The 16068-nt window shown below is 42.8% G+C and overlaps 2 protein-coding genes across 27 annotated transcripts in view; one reads left to right on the forward strand and one right to left on the reverse strand.

Annotated features, from left to right (window-relative positions):
- Nucleotides 1-16068, reverse strand: part of MYCBP (MYC binding protein) — a 657065-nt gene that overhangs the window by 627422 nt on the left and 13575 nt on the right. The window lies entirely within an intron of this gene.
- The window catches only part of MACF1 (microtubule actin crosslinking factor 1), a 387658-nt gene that overhangs the window by 369392 nt on the left and 2198 nt on the right, over nt 1-16068 (forward strand). For 18 of the 26 annotated variants that reach the window (XM_050797094.1, XM_050797116.1, XM_050797098.1 and 15 more), the window contains 4 exons: nt 122-190; nt 11250-11461; nt 12364-12474; nt 15862-15991. In XM_050797094.1, the coding sequence (XP_050653051.1) occupies nt 122-190; nt 11250-11461; nt 12364-12474; nt 15862-15991 (522 nt within the window). The remainder of the gene's footprint in view (nt 1-121; nt 191-11249; nt 11462-12363; nt 12475-15861; nt 15992-16068) is intronic. The other 8 variants (XM_050797175.1, XM_050797041.1, XM_050797050.1 and 5 more) reach the window with 3 other exon arrangements.

Consider the following 16068-nt stretch of genomic DNA (forward strand, 5'->3'; position numbering starts at 1 on the left):
CAGAGCTGCATGTGGGTGCACAAGAGGCTCCCCCACTGTCTGCCAATTTGTCTTTCTTGACTAGTTTCTGCGTTTCCTGCCCTGTCTCTGTTTCTTTGTGTTTACATATTTTTTATTCTAGTTCACCATCCTGGGAGTAAAATAAAGCGCTCTGATTCCAGCTCTTCGATTTCCAGTCAGTCTCCCATAGGTTGGCTTTTAAGCTTTGTCCCTCTTCCTCACACCCTAGCCCATTGAGAATGGCTTTGCTTCTTAAACTGTAACATCTCTTGGTTCTGTGTATCTGCTGCATTCATGAATGCTTGAAATGGCCAAACCATAGCTTTTCTAACTACTCAAGTTGATGGTGCATAAAATACTGTTGAGACTGTCCATGGAATTTGTTTTGAGTTTCTATTTAACAAATACTTGTATAGTTTTATGTGCCACAGACTGTTACAAGTACTTTACAAGTAACACATTTATGCCTCATATGAGGTGTAGATGCTTTTACCTGTGTTTTACAGAATAGGAAATTGAGGCATAGAAAACATAAATATTTTGCCCAAAGACAACAACTAGTAAATGGCAGAGATGAGATTCAAATTCAGGGCAATCAGAGTCTAGAGTATGTGCCCCTAGCCAGCATGTTACATGTTTCAGAGACTGACACACCTTTGTGTGTGTTTATTATTGGATCAGCCTGCATAATTATTAAGGTTTATTTATAAACCTAGCAGAAATGTTTACTGTACAGTACATAACTTCTTTGGAAATGATTTATAGTCATATTCTGAAGCATTGAGTGAGGACAGAGCTAAACACAGCAGTTTTCACATGAATTCAGATATGCCCATAAGTAGTTCCTCTTATTTTAATTCATTCTGTGTTTACTACAGTAAACCAGAGTAAAAGTTCAGCAGTAATAATTTTCATTAGATGTTCCTTTTTTAAGAAAAATTGGGGCCAGGTACAGTGGAATCCCAGTAGGTTGGGAGCCTGAGGCAGGAGGATTGCTGGAGCTCAGGAGTTCAAGACCAACCTGGGCAACATAGTGAAACCCCGTCTCCAAAAAAAATTTTTTTTAATTAGCTAAGCATGGTGGTACACACCTGTGTAGTCCTAGCTACTCTGGAGGCTGAGGTGGGAGTATTGCTTGAGCCTAGGAATTCAAAGCTACAGTAAGCCATGATCGTGCCACTGCACTCCAGCCTGGGCAACAGGGCAAGACTCTGTCTACAAAAAATTAACTTTGAAAACACTTTCTGATAAAAACTTGAAAGTATTTAGTTTTAGAATTTAAAAGTCGTCTTTTATTGCTTTAATGAGAAACAATATATGCCATTTTAACTTTAACTCAGTAAAACAACTTTATTCCTTTTCAAATCTATGAATAAGGTCCATTTTTCCTGTCATGTATGATGGGACTAAATAAAAGATATATTGCATGTGGCATTTTGGAATCCTTGATTGCCGTTTCTTTGCTGCCTGCTCTGTTTGTGATAACATCATGCTGCTGGCCCAGGAGAACACTGCTTGCTTTGTCCTTATCTTAGTATCTGAAATTTGGAATCCCAAGGAAATTGGGGAGGGCCATCTAGAAGCTATTTTCTATGAAAGCTAGTCACCTTTTTTAGCATCCCTTGGAGCAAACAAGGTAAGACTTTCCTGTGTCTCTCCAGGAGTGCTCTCCTGGAACTCAGTAATCATCTCAATCCATTGACTGTGGAGAGAACTCTCCAGAAGTTTTAAATTTCATAACTTTATTAGCGATGGGCAGGATGTGCTATCTTCAATCAAATAAAAAATGGTTCTAGGCAATGAACACCTAAGGACTAGGATGGATTATAATAAGGTAGAAGGGTGTGAAGGTTGAGAAGAGAACAAAGTTATTTGAAAAACTGTATTGGAAGTTCTATAAGGATTAATATGACTTCTGGAAACACTGCTTACAGTAGGTTTTGTACTCATTGATGTTGCATATTTCCTTGGGTCTCTGGACCACAGAGAATGCTATACTGAGGACAGTACAAAGTGCGTGACAAGGTTCTTAACACCAGTGTGCACTATCATTTCTTACCTCCCTTTACACAGCTATTTTAAAAGGTAGAACGTATCTCAAACTGCATATTGCTTTAGTCATGTGTAAAAAAATGAAAATATTTTGCTAGCTAGATTTGCCAATCTCCTGGTACTGTGAAAATCAGATATTTCAGTTTCTGAATTTATCCATGGCGCAGGAAATCATGATGTTTTGGATGGAGAGAAAACCAGTGCTCCTGCCTAGATAATAGGTATACCTGTACCTAAGGTACTGTGTATGTTTTTGATCATTAGACATATTAGCTCCCCCAGATAAGTGAAGATCTAAGAAATTTCATTTATGAAGATTTAAAAGACACATTTTGGCATAGAACTGATTTTTTTCAGATTGTTATACAAATAACATAAAATTTACCACCCTAACCATTTTTAAGTACAAGACTGAGTACATTTGTGTCGTACTACCGTCACCACCATCCACCCACAGAAGTCTCTTCGTCTTATAAAACTGAAACCCTATAGCCGTTAAACAATAGGTTAGAACTGAATTTTAACATGCCCGCACCAGCCAATGTCAGGTGGCCAGCATAACTCCCTTAGCAAAGACAGCCTCTTTGGTGGTTGATGAACTGAGCTTGAGGTGGCTGCCATCATGGTCTGGTTCTGCAGGTTCAATGGTAGATCTTTTCTCCAGTGAAAAGAATGGTGAGGGGGAAAATCCTATCACAGTAGTCAACCAAGTACTAGGTATCTTCTCTTTTTTTTAACTTTATAATACCCAATGTTAGGAAAATATTTGAATCAATGTAAACATTAAAAGTACCTTTACTACTAAATTCAAGTGCTAGTACATAAATTTTGCTTAATTAGAATTTGGTGTTTCCTTCTAGTTTGAGAAAAATGTTTACTTTTTACTTTTGGGATTGCCCCAGAAATCAGTTTTCACAGCTTCCGTTTATTGTTTGTTGTCGCCTCCTCCCATCCCAGCCTTTTCTAGCTTATCAAAGTATTAATTGCCCTCTTAACACCTTTTTTAATTCTTAAAATTGGCCGCTTTTAAGTTTATTTCTGAAGAAATAGCTTTCATTTCTTCCAAGTGGTGTATATAAAATGTTCCTTACCAAGAATTGTTTCATTGCCTTGCATCTTCAAATATTTTCTTTTAAAATGCAAATATCTTGGCCGGGCACGGTGACTCATGCCTGTAATCCCAGCACTTTGGGAGGCCGAGACGGGCGGATCACAAGGTCAGAAGATCGAGACCATCTGGCTAACACGGTGAAACCCCGTCTCTACTAAAATACAAAATATATTAGCCAGACGTGGTGGCGGGCACCTGTAGTCCCAGCTACTCGGGAGGCTGAGGCAGGAGAATGGCGTGAACCCGGGAGGTGGAGCTTGCAGCGAGCCGAGATAGCGCCACTGCACTCCAGCCTGGGCGACAGAGCAAGACTCCGTCTCAAAACAAAAACAAAAATAAAATGCAAATATCCATGTGAGTTATAGCATATTAAGCTAATATTAGCTAGGCATGGCTTAGCATAAATTAAATATTCATTGGTCTCTTGACCGAGATGAGAGCACCAGAAATATGGGAATTTTACTGTTGTGAGCTTAAGAGCATAAAGACCAAGAAGATGGAAATTACAGAGAGAGGAAGGAAAATAAAAGGGAGAAGACAAGACTCTAAAACCCCAATTTAAGTAAGCCATTATTTTTATTTTTCACTTGAATTTAGAACTTACTTTTTTTTTTTTTTTTTTTGGAGACAGAGTCTTGCTGTGTCACCCAGGCTGGAGTGCAGTGGCACAGTCTCGGCTCACTGCAAGCTCAGCCTCCCAGGTTCACACCATTCTGCTGCCTCAGCCTCCCCAGCACTGGGACTATAGGCGCCCACCGCCACACCCGGCTAGTTTTTTTGTATTTTTAGTAGAGACGGGGTTTCACCATGTTAGCCAGGATGATCTGGATCTGACCTCGTGATCCGCCGGCCTCGGCCTCCCAAAGTGCTGGGATTACAGGCGTGAGCCGATGCACCTGGCAAGTTTAGACCTTCTAAATGAGGCATCATGGAAGCGTGCAGGAGCTAGCTAACCACTGTTTACAGTCTCAGATTACCTTAATGCCTATATTGTGTGCCTTTGGCATGGCTGTAGTAACCTGGAAGGATGACGATAGGGAATTGTTCACACATCTTTGCATCTCTAGCCAGTGAAATACTATACCAAGAGGTGACCATTGACTAGAGATTTCCCTGTGAAAACAGGGACTGTCTCGTTATGTTTATTTGTTTCGTTATGATGTGTAAGCGTACCCTAAGAAGAATGACAAACTGTATTTTCCCAGCATCCTGCATGCACCCAGCTAGGAAAGCAAGTGAGACACCCTTTGGGCCCTCAGCAGTCATTTAATGAGGCGTTACAATGTGCCTACCTCATGATAGCCTCTGGGACTAACAGGGTCATGACATAGGAGATCAGCATAGGATCCTGTGATAGAATTAAACAGATTCTCAGATCACAAAATGCACAGGTTAAATGTGTTGCCGTTAACATGGGATAATCTTCCTTCTTGTACTATCTTTCTTACGGAAAGCTATTCTATCTGCTCTTTTAAATTGCTTTAACAGTCTATATGTAGTAGATGTTGGCAGTCACAAATTTAACCTTATGGTTTCAGTCATGAAAATTCATGGATTTGCATTTGTGGCTGGTGTGCAAGAGAGCAGGTCACACAGCGAGAGAGTGAGCCTCACTGGCCACTGACTCCTCACTTTAACACAGCTTGATGCTTCTGTTCTTCATCCCCATGAAATAATGAGCACTTCTTAATGGAAGCACTTCTTAGTGAGTTCATGAAGGTTGCGAGATCTGTTCCTTGAAACTGTTGAGAGACTATTGTTTTCAGAGGCTATTTCAGAGAAACAGAGGCTACTCTGTTTCACGGATACTTACTGAAACCCTAAATGCAAGCCTGGCACTGGGATCCAAAGGTAAATTAAGATGATGGTCCCTGCCTGCAGAAGCTCTCAGCCTAGTGCAGGGAACAAACATGTGAATACATGCCCTTCTATTTGGTAAAATGAATAGTTGAGAGAGCAAGAGAGGAAGAGATGACTGCCCATTAAGATGGAGAAGGTATCAGGAAAAGGACGTATTGGGCCGGGCATAGTGGCTCACACATATAATCCCAACACTTTGGGAGGCCTAGTGGGGAGGATCACTTCAGGCCAAAAATTTAAGACCAGCCTAGGCAACATAGCAAGACCCCATCTCTGTTTTAAAAATAAATATAGGCCGGGTGCAGCAGCTCATTCCTGTAATCCCAGCACTTTGGGAGGCCGAGGTGGGCAGATCATGAGGTCAGGAGTTCGAGACCAGCCAGGCCAATATGGTGAAACCCAGTCTCTACTAAAAATACAAAAAAAACTTGCCGGGCATGGTATCATGAGCCTGTTGTCCCAGCTACTTGGGAGGCTGAGGCAGGAGAATTGCTTGAATCCAGTAGCTAGAGGTTGCAGTGAGCTGAGACTATGCCACTGCACTCTATCCTAGGCAATAGAGGGAGACTCTGTCTCAAAAAATAATAATAATAAATATATGGCCAGGCACGATAGCTCACACCTGTAATCCTAGCACTCTGGGAGGCTGAGCCGGGCAGATCACCTGAGGTCAGGAGTTCAAGACCAGCCTGGCCCACATGGTGAAACCCTGTCTGTACTAAAAATACAAAAATTAATTGGGCCTGGTGGTGTACATATGTAACCCCAGCTACTCGAGAGTCTGAGGCAGGAGAATCGCTTGAACCGAGGAGGCGGAGGTTGTGGTGAGCTGAGATTGTGCCACTGCACTCTAGCCTGGGCGACAGAACAAGACTCCATCTCAAAAAATAACTAAATAAAAGGCCGGGCGCGGTGGCTCAAGCCTGTAATCCCAGCACTTTGGGAGGCCGAGACAGGTGGATCACGAGGTCAGGAGATCGAGACCATCCTGGCTAACACGGTGAAACCCCGTCTCTACTAAAAAATACAAAAAACTAGCCGGGCGAGGTGGCGGGCGCCTGTAGTCCCAGCTACTCGGGAGGCTGAGGCAGGAGAATGGCGTGAACCCGAGAGGAGGAGCTTGCAGTGAGCTGAGATCCGGCCACAGCACTCCAGCCTGGGTGACAGAGCAAGACTCCGTCTCAAAAAAAAATTTAAAAAATAAATAAATAAATAATAAATTGTGTGTGTGTGTGTGTGTGTCAGTGTATGTGTGTATATACTGCACTCCGGTCTGGGTGACAGAGTGAGACCCTATCTCAAGAAAAAAGGTTTTGAAAAAGGAAAAGGAGGTGTTGCTTCAGCTACATCTTAAAGGAGGTAACACTTGACCAGACAGGAAAAGGGATCTGGACGTTCTCAGTACAGAAACCCCATGTTCATATGAACAGAAGTGTCAGCAGCTGAAAAAGTAAGAGGACAAGTAGTCCCATGGAACTGCAGCCAAGTGTACAAGGTTAGCGACCAGATAAGACTCTGGACAGGGGTCAGCATCAGGGGCCAGGTGATGGATGCCAGACCACTGGGTCCTGGGTACTTGCCACATTGTGCCTTCCTAGTCCCCAAGATGTGGTCCTCAAAAAAAATGAAAAGTCATGGTCAAATGCATTTGGGAGATGCTGAGTTAAAGCTCTCCCAAGCAGGGAAATACAGAGGACCAAACCCCTTTTGTAGGAAAACCCTAGAAAACCTCACTTGGTGAATTCTGCTATAAGCAGTGAAACACTATGGAAGGATTCTGAACTGTTAACAGATTTTCATTTAGAAATTTATTCTGCAAAATACAAAAATTAGCCAGGCAAGGTGGTACATGCCTATAGTCCCAGCTACTTGAGAGGCTGAGGTCGGGGGATCGCTTGAGCCTGGGAGGTGGAGGCTACAGTGAGCCATGTTTGCGTCACTGCACTCCAGCCTGAGTGACGAAGTGAGACCCTATCTCAAAAAAAAAAAAAAAAAAAAAAAAATGCATTCTGCAGAATGAGAGAATGAGTGAGGGCTGGGTGGGTGGTGAGATGAGAAACAAGGAGGCCAGTGGGAAGGCTGCTACAGATACCCAGTGGGGAGGGAGTGCTCCATGAAACACCTCAGTGCAAGGGGGCGTGCACAGGCTCAGGGATTCAAGAGGCATTCGAGGTAGAATCAATAGACTGAACTGTCCTCGGGAGGGAGGGACCTACGTTGGTGCCAGGGTTTTGGTTCCCAGCTCTGGTCATCTTATCAGCCATTGGATATAACTTCTGGCATCCAGCAGGAAGGCCTGCCCTGCTAATACATTTGGAGTTGGGTGTGACTGTATGGTGGCACTGAAGCCTCAGTGGGTGAGGTCATCAGCAGGTGGAGTCTAAGAGGGAGAACGGGACTGTGGACAGATCCAGAGGACACCCATGTTTTAGAAGTGGGTGGGGAGGAGAGGTCAGCAAGGGAGCAGGCGTCCTTGAAGTCAGGGGAGGACAGGGTTTCAAAACCAAGAGAGCAGCGTGTAGTAACCCTCCACGTGCAAGTTACAACAGCGGAGAGATGCTTTTACCTAACAAATTGTCAGATTTTTTTCCTGTATGCACTCATGCTCATAGCACAATAATTGGCCAGAATGAAGTAAATTTAATATACTCATATTATTTTGGAGAATGTACACTAGTATAACATTTTGGAATCAGCTGGCATCTGTCAACCTTGACACATGGTTGACATTTATCAGTTGATGTTTTTACCTAAGGTAAAACATCATGTAATTTCTCCCCAGAAAATCTACATGTAGAAATTTATCCTAGGCTGGGCGCGGTGGCTCACGCCTGTAATCCCAGCACTTTGGGAGGCCAAGGTAGGCAGATCACAAGGTCAGGAGATCGAGACCATCCTGGCTAATACGGTGAAACCCCGTCTCTACTAAAAATACGAAAAATTAGCCAAGCGTGGTGGCGGGCACCTATAGTCCCAGCTACCCAGGAGGCTGAGGCAGGAGAATTGCTTGAACCCAGAAGGCAGAGGTTACAGTGAGCCAAGATTGGGCCACTGCACTCCAGCCTGGGCAACAGACCAAGACTCTGTCTCAAAAAAGAAAAAAGAAATTTATTCTAAGGAAATATAGTGGATACATGCAAAATGTTTTACAAATTGTCATAGCATTGGCTACAATGTTTAAAATATTTAAACAAAAATGCAATATTGGACTGGTTAAATAAATTCACATCCATATGATGAAATAATACATAGCAGCTAGTTAAAATTTTGCATGAGACATGTAGGGCATGGAGGAAAGTTTCTGGGGTGGCTCAACGCCTGTAATCCTAGCACTTTGGGAGGCTGAGGCGGGTGGATCACCTGAGGTCAGGTCAGTGTTTTTGAAACCCTGTCCTCCCCTGGCTTCAAGGACGCCTGCTCCCTTGCTGACAGCTCCTCCCTGCGCACTTCCAAAACATGGGTGTCCACTGGGTCTGTCCACAGTCCCGTTCTCCCTCTTAGAGATATATATACACACACATATATACACATATACACACACGTATACACTTAGTATACATATATACATACACTTAGTATGTGTGTATACACACACACACACACAGATGTGCAAAGGAGTAAGACACACCAACATTATAATAGTGATGTCCCTTGGGTTGTGAGATTAAGTGACTTTTGTTGTCATTTTGGTTTTTGAGACAGCGTCTTTCTCACCCAGGTTAGAGTGCAGTGGCGTGATCACAGCTCACTGCAGCCTTGACTTCCCAGGCCCAAGCAACCCTCCCACCTCAGCCTCCAGAGTAGCTGGGTCTACAGGCACATGCCACCATGCCTAGCTAATTTGTTAATTTTTTGCAGAGTTGGAGTTTCACCATGTTGCCCAGGCTGGTCTCCAACCTGGGCTCGAGCACTCTGCCTGAGCCTCCCAAAAGTGCTGGGATTACAGGCATGAGCCATTAAGCAATTTTCATTGCCCTCCTGAGATAGAGGTTGTCAGTGACCTTTGCCAGAGCTATTTCTGTGAGTGGTGGGGATGGAAGCGTGAGTCGTCTGAGGGGAGGAGTGGAGACAGCGAGTGTAGGTGGTGATGCAGAAAGCTAGGCTGGGAATGGCTTGGGGGTCGGAGGACAAAGAGGACAAGTCAAGTGGAAGACATGAGTTGTAGGTCCACCTCTACTGCCACTTTGCTTGACCTCAGCCTCTGTGAGTACTTCAGTTTCTCTGTAACATAGGGATGCTAATTACGGTCAGGTGCATTATTGCACATTCTGTGAACTGTGCAGTGCATAGGGAACATATCACTGTTATGGTGTTGGAGAATGCCCTTCCTAAAACATTTAAAATGTCACTTCCTTCAACTGCAATGCAATTTCAAAGTTTTCCTCTTACATCTTTTTTTTTTTTTTTTTTTTCTGGCAGCGTTTGCTCAGAAGTGAACTTTTTTTTTTTTTTTTTTTGGAGATGGTGTTTCACTCTGTCACCCAGACTGGAGTGCAGTGGCGTGATCTCAGCTCATTGTAACCTCTGCCTCCTGGGTTCAAGTGATTCTTCTGCCGCAGCCTCCTGAGTATCTTGGACTACAGGCATGCACCACCATGCCCAGCTAATTTTTGTATTTTTAGTAAAGACAGGGTTTTGCCATGTTGGCCAAGCTGGTCTCGAACTCCTGGCCTCAAGTGATCACCCATCTTGGCCTCCCAAAGTGCTGGGATTACAGACGTGAGCCACTTTGCCCGGCCAAGGGTCACATATAGTTGAGACTTGAGGAGGAAGGACACACTGGATCATGGAAGGAAACAGTTTAGCATTTCAGGGACCATTAAGTCATAGATCATCTAGACAACAGGGCTCTTAGAGACCGGTTGACCTGATCGTCTCTGGTGAGCCTGAGGAAACTGAGGCCAGAGCAGGAAAAAATCACAGTTGGCAACAGAGCTTAGACTATAACTCAGAGGTTTTGATATCCAAGTGAGTGCTTTTAAGCTGATACTTTGATATGTTCTGTCAGCATATAATATATTGAGAAGAATTTGGATTTGATTTAGGAATTTGGAACCATGCTGCTTGGACACTTACGTAACCTGATTTAAAACCTGATTCTACCAAAATTCCTCAAATTCCTTGAGGGCCATATGGGGTAGGACAGAAGAGAAAGTGGACAAAATTTCCTGCCACCTTCTAGATTTATGGTTTCTGACCAGTTAAACATCTGTTATAGAAAAGAATGACAAATATTTTGCTCATAATGATTGCCTTTTCTCCAGCAGTCCCATTTGTTTAGCTGTGTCTAGTACTTTGTAAAGAGTGCACAGTTTAGAGTGGATGAGGAGGTAGAGGGTTTCTGCAGGATTACATCTTACAGTGAGAAATAATCTAAGAACATATTCTAGAGGGATTATGTCTTTTAAATTAGTAGCATCTTTCGCATTTAACATTTGTGTTGGCTGTGCGTAAGATCTTCCAATGGAATCCGCATTTTAAGTTCTGGTTGTGCAGCCCCAGAAAGCCACAAGACAGCGCTAACTGGCTTCCCGTGCTGTCTCCATGTTCTTTGCATCTTGATGTTCCTCTCCTACTTGCAGTTGCTCCTTTAGCCTTTTACTTCTTTCAGTTTTTCACTTAACAGTTTCTCACTAGCAAGTTTTGTGCATGGTCTTGATGTCTCTCTCTCTCCCCACCTACATGTTTACTTCTTAATGATTCTCTCCTGATCTTTTTACTGTCCTGAGTTCCTGGACTCCTTTCTTTAGGATTGTTACTGACTGAATTCAAATAGAAGAGTCTAAACAATGTCGATTTCAGTAATATTTTTCTCTACTCTATACTGCAAAAATTGAGCAAAAAGTACACATGTACTATGAGAGAGAAAAGAGGGCTTTTGATTTAATTTCAGAGGTTTGTGAACTGTTGCATCTGCTTTACCTGTAGTAGTCACAGTGTGCTTACTCCAGGGACAGTGGCAAAGCAAGACACTAACAGCAGAGTGGGCTGGTCCTTCTTTATACACAGAGACTTGCTTATTATACAGTTAACATATCTGCTATGGGTAGGAACCTTGACAAGGCTGATGTGTCATGAGTTTGTCTCTATTTTTGAAGAACCCACAGATGATACTAAACCTATATAACTTATATAACTGTTATCATGGGGTCAAGCCACTGTATAGCCATCAAAGATACATTTTTGAGAATAACTGATATTGTGTGTGTGTTTATTTCCTTTTTAGCACGAGGTAGAACTAACATTGAACTTAGAGAGAAATTCATCCTACCAGAGGGGGCATCCCAGGGAATGACCCCCTTCCGCTCACGGGGTCGAAGGTCCAAACCATCTTCCCGGGCAGCTTCCCCTACTCGTTCCAGCTCCAGTGCTAGTCAGAGTAACCACAGCTGTACATCCATGCCATCTTCTCCAGCCACCCCAGCCAGTGGAACCAAGGTACGTACTGATCTCCATTATGCCCTTCTTCCCCACTCCCACCCTCACAGATGTTCATTGTTCACGGTAGCCTCTGAAAGACTCCAGTGAGGAGAAGAAATAAAAATAAAAATGTTTTGTTTTATAAATAAAACATGAAAATATACAGACCAAGGCTGCCATATTCCTAGCAGTACACAGATATATGGCCTTTAAGATGACTCCAAAGGACATTTATTAAAATATGCACTCAGCCTGGTTATGTCAGAAATGTTTATTTCCTCATGTTCTCACTTTAAGTTTGAGCCCGTCCAGTGTTACTACTTTTGAAAATCCAGGCTGAACACAGTGGCTCATGCCTGTAATCCCAGCCTTTGGGAAGCTGTGGTGGGAGGATCCCTTGAGGCCAGAAGTTCAAGACCAGCGTGGGCAACATAGCAAGACCATCTCTACAAATTTCTAAATTTATCATCTCTAATTTTTAAATTTAGCCTAGCATAGTGGTGAGCACCTATAGTCCCAGCTACTCAGGAGGCTCAGGCAAGAGGATTTCTTGAGCCCAGAAATGCAAGACTGCAGTGAGCTATGAATGCACCACTGCACTCCAGCCTGGGCAACAGAGTAAGACTCCGTCTCTAAAAAATAAAAATAAAAAAATAAAAAATTTAAGGGAAAAGGAAAGAAAATCCAGGCACTGGCTGTGCAGTGGAGCTAACAGCTAAGTTTGATGTTACGATGGGTTATGTATGAAGGATGTTAGTGCCTGCCTGGTCCTTCTCATCCTGATGGACCAACATGCATTTTATTTTGTTTTCTGTGTCTTTAAAATTTAGTATCTTCTATTTTTTTCTGTTCCCAATGTGCACTCTTTTTGTTCCTTTTTCAATTGTTCCCATCCTTCCCTTTGGATTTCCGTTTCACAGACTTCACTTCAGTTCTCTCGCTGTTATGACAAACCCTGGTTGGTAAACAGTAAAGCTGGCACCCCTATCAGGGACAGCCATTCTCCTGACCTCCAGCTGCCCAGCCCCGAGGTAGAGTATGGCTTTGCTGACTGAGGACACAGTCAAGACAAGGCCCTCGCTAATGGACTTGACCAGCTCTTCTTCCTGACACGAATCCCTGCATTCTTCCATCTCTGTGGTGCTTGCTGTCACAGCTGATTCATCTAGTCCAGTGTTTTCAGGGGTTTCTAACTCGGATTCACCAAAATTGGAGAGAAATAAGAGATACCTGAAACTAGATTAATAACTTAATAACTTTATAACAATCTTGAGAATGATACTTGTTCAGAATGGTAAATGATGGTCATTCCTGGAGATTTGTTTATTGATATCATTTATAATCAGGCCTCTTGGAATCTCCAAATGTCAGATACTCAGACGAGTTATGAACACTTGAAATTCAACTATGGCGCATGTTCTACAATGTTCTATCTTTGCTTAGAACAGAAGAGTGGTTGGCGCCACCCACCCTGAGACACATGTCCAGGGTGGTTGGTATTGCCACACCACACTGGTCCGAGGCATGGGTGCTGTCTCCTTCAGCCAAGCACAGCACCAGTGAACACTGCTCTGAGGCTCACATTCTAGCTTCTGAATTTCTTGGCCTAGGCACTTGAGTTTCTGTAGCCTTGATTTGAATACACATGCCAGCAATTAAGCATGTTCAAGTGCAGCCATTAAAATGCCTGAACGCTTTTGGAAGAGCAGTGTTTTAGAAATAAAACATGGACTAGTGGCTTGTCTGATAGCAGTGCAGTTTGCATTCTAGCTCCTACCGGGAAACATTGGATTCTTGTGCCTCAAAAGACAGTGTTGCCTTCAGTCTTAGAAAGCCTTAGCCAGGGAAACAAGGGATGTACAAGAAGGCAATGGCTGTGAATGAGCTGCTGTTTAGAGGTTCATTTTACTCCAAGCTAAAACTCCAGTTCAGAAACATATCTGGTTTAGAGTATGATCTGGGGACCTACTGCCACTAAACTCCTAGATTCACCCTGCTCATCTTGCTTTTCTTCTTTCCTTAATGGCTCCAGTTTCATAAAAATCTCAGAAGTTCTATTTTAAATTTTAGATGTTTAATGATGAGGTACAAATTCTCATACAGTTCTGATAAATCAGGGCTTTTGTTCTGTCTTAAGGTTTTATTTTCTGTTTCATTTCATTTTGAGGCTTCATCTTTCCTTACTTATTGTGTTCTGTAGCCAGGCCATCTTCTGACTTGGAATTCTAGCCCGGGGTCTAGCTGTCGTGTTCCAGCAGCAGTGCTCAGGAACCTTAGCTTCTGAAACTGGTGCTCTTCCTCCTATGTGGCCAGGAAAGTTTGTGCTTGAGTGTTAATCACTTTCTGTCGCTTATGCTTTTTCTTGATAAATTTAAGAAGTACAGCAAACACAATGAGATGGGTTGCTTTTCTCTTCTATTTGCATAAACGTCTTAAAGGTCCTGGAAAACAATTTACGTAATTGATTTCAAAGAAAAATTAGAATGGCATGCTGTAGCATGTGGCATAAGTGGTTGTGTTTTCTTTTTTTTTTTTTTTTCGTTTTTTAAAAAGCGAAGTAGAGACAAGGTCAAATAATGGATGTTTAAAACGTTTAAGGATCAGCCTGGCCAACATGGCAAAACTCCGTATCTACTAAAAATACAAAAATTAGCTGGATGTGGTGGAGGCACTGGTTGTCCCAGCTACAAGGGAGGCTGAGGCAGGAGATCACTGGAACCTGGGAGGCAGAGGTCGCAGTGAGCCAAGATTGTGCCACTGCACTCTAGCCTGGGCAACAGAGTGAGACTGTCTCAAAAAAAAAAAAAAGAAAAAAACCCACACAGATTTAAGTCTGGACAAGGTGGCTCACCCCTGTAATCCCAACACTTTGTGAGGCTGAGGTGAGCAGATCACTTGAGCCCAGGAGTTCAGGACCACCCAGGGCAACATGGAGAAACCCTGTCTCTACAAAAAATACAAAAATAAGCCAGCCAGTAGGGAGGCTGAGGTGGGAGGATTGCTTGAGCCTGGGCAGTCAAGGCTGCAATGAGCTGTGAAGTATGCCACTGCGCTCCAGTCTGGGTGATGGAGCAAGACTCTGTCTCAAAACAAAAAAACAAACAAACAAAAAAACCCACACATTTAAAATATTCTTTTTCCTGCAGTTAAGACTACTATCTAAAAAACCAAAAAACATCACTTAAATAGGAAACATAGCACCTGTTGGCAGCAGTGATAATAATATATAGCTCTTTTCCAGTTTGGGAAGTGCTTCTATATATCATTTATTTGTTCAACAAGTTGTTATTGAGTTCCTCTTCTGTGCCAGACAATTTTACATGCTGAGGATGTGAGAGTGAACAAAACAAAGTCCCTGCTTTTATGAAGTTGATGCTTTAATGCAGGAGAGACAGGCAACGAACAAGTAATATCATACGTAAGACAGTGATGAGTACTGTGCAGAACACAGGAAGCAGGGGAGAGAATAGAAGTGTACAAGCAGTGTTCTGAGTAGTGAGGCAAGACCTCTCTGCTAAGGTCATCCTTTCAGTAGAGCCTCCGCAGGGAATGAGGGGTCAGCCACACGTATCTGGGGTAGGCTTGGGGGGTAGTGATTGTGAACAACAGTCCAGGCAAAATGAACAGCAAGGGGACAAGACTGGGGGACCCTCACTGGGCCATTGGTGAAACAGCAAGGAAGCCAGTGTGGCTGGGATGGACTGATGAGGAGTGTGGTAGAAATGAAGTCAGAGAGGCAGGATTTAATCCCTGATTTCCCAAGAGAGAAGCAAAGACAGATGTTGATTTCAACCAGTCCCGGAACCCAGACTCAAACCCAGGTCTCCAGGCTCTTCACACACAGACTTGTTCCTGATGTCTCAGTCCCACAGTCATGTGCTTCTCATAGTTTATTTGATCCACGAGTTAGGTAATTTTATCTGCATTTTACCAATAAGGATAATGACTAAAAGATCTTACTAAAGTTACTGCACCTACTTAGTGTTAAGAGATTGGAGTAGTACTTGAATCTCCATATCAAATAGGTGGGGCTAAAACTCATTTCAAATTTTTAACCCCAAAATCTTGATACCTAGGATTATTCGAATTTCTTTTTCCTTTACTCATTCACCATAATCGTTTGTTGTAACTATTGTAATCTTACTGAGGATTTTTTTTTTCCATTTATAGTGGAAATTAGTAAAACAAAAGGTATTTGAAGACATTTTGAAACTTTTAATTGGAACATAAAACTTTTATTTTGGGAATTATCAAAATATATGACCTAGGATACTTTAAGAGAAATCTTTGTTTTCCTGGACTTTTAATTTGCTTTTCAACTGAGCAAATGTAAGGAGGTGTTTGGAGACCTTTGAAAGTTGAATTTCTAGCAAAGATTTTACCAAGTAAAATGTGACCTTTTTATTATTTTTTTTAAGGTTATCTCATCATCAGGTAGCAAGTTGAAACGACCAACACCAACTTTTCATTCTAGTCGGACATCCCTTGCTGGTGATACCAGCAATAGTTCTTCCCCGGCCTCCACAGGTGCCAAAACTAACCGGGCAGGTAAGTACCTGCCCCGTGGCCTACAAGCCAGGCTGAGAATTTGGAAACAACAGCCTGTGTGGAATGTTTCACTGCTC

Source organism: Macaca thibetana, chromosome 1, assembly GCF_024542745.1.
Source record: "Macaca thibetana thibetana isolate TM-01 chromosome 1, ASM2454274v1, whole genome shotgun sequence".
NCBI lineage: Eukaryota > Metazoa > Chordata > Mammalia > Primates > Cercopithecidae > Macaca > Macaca thibetana.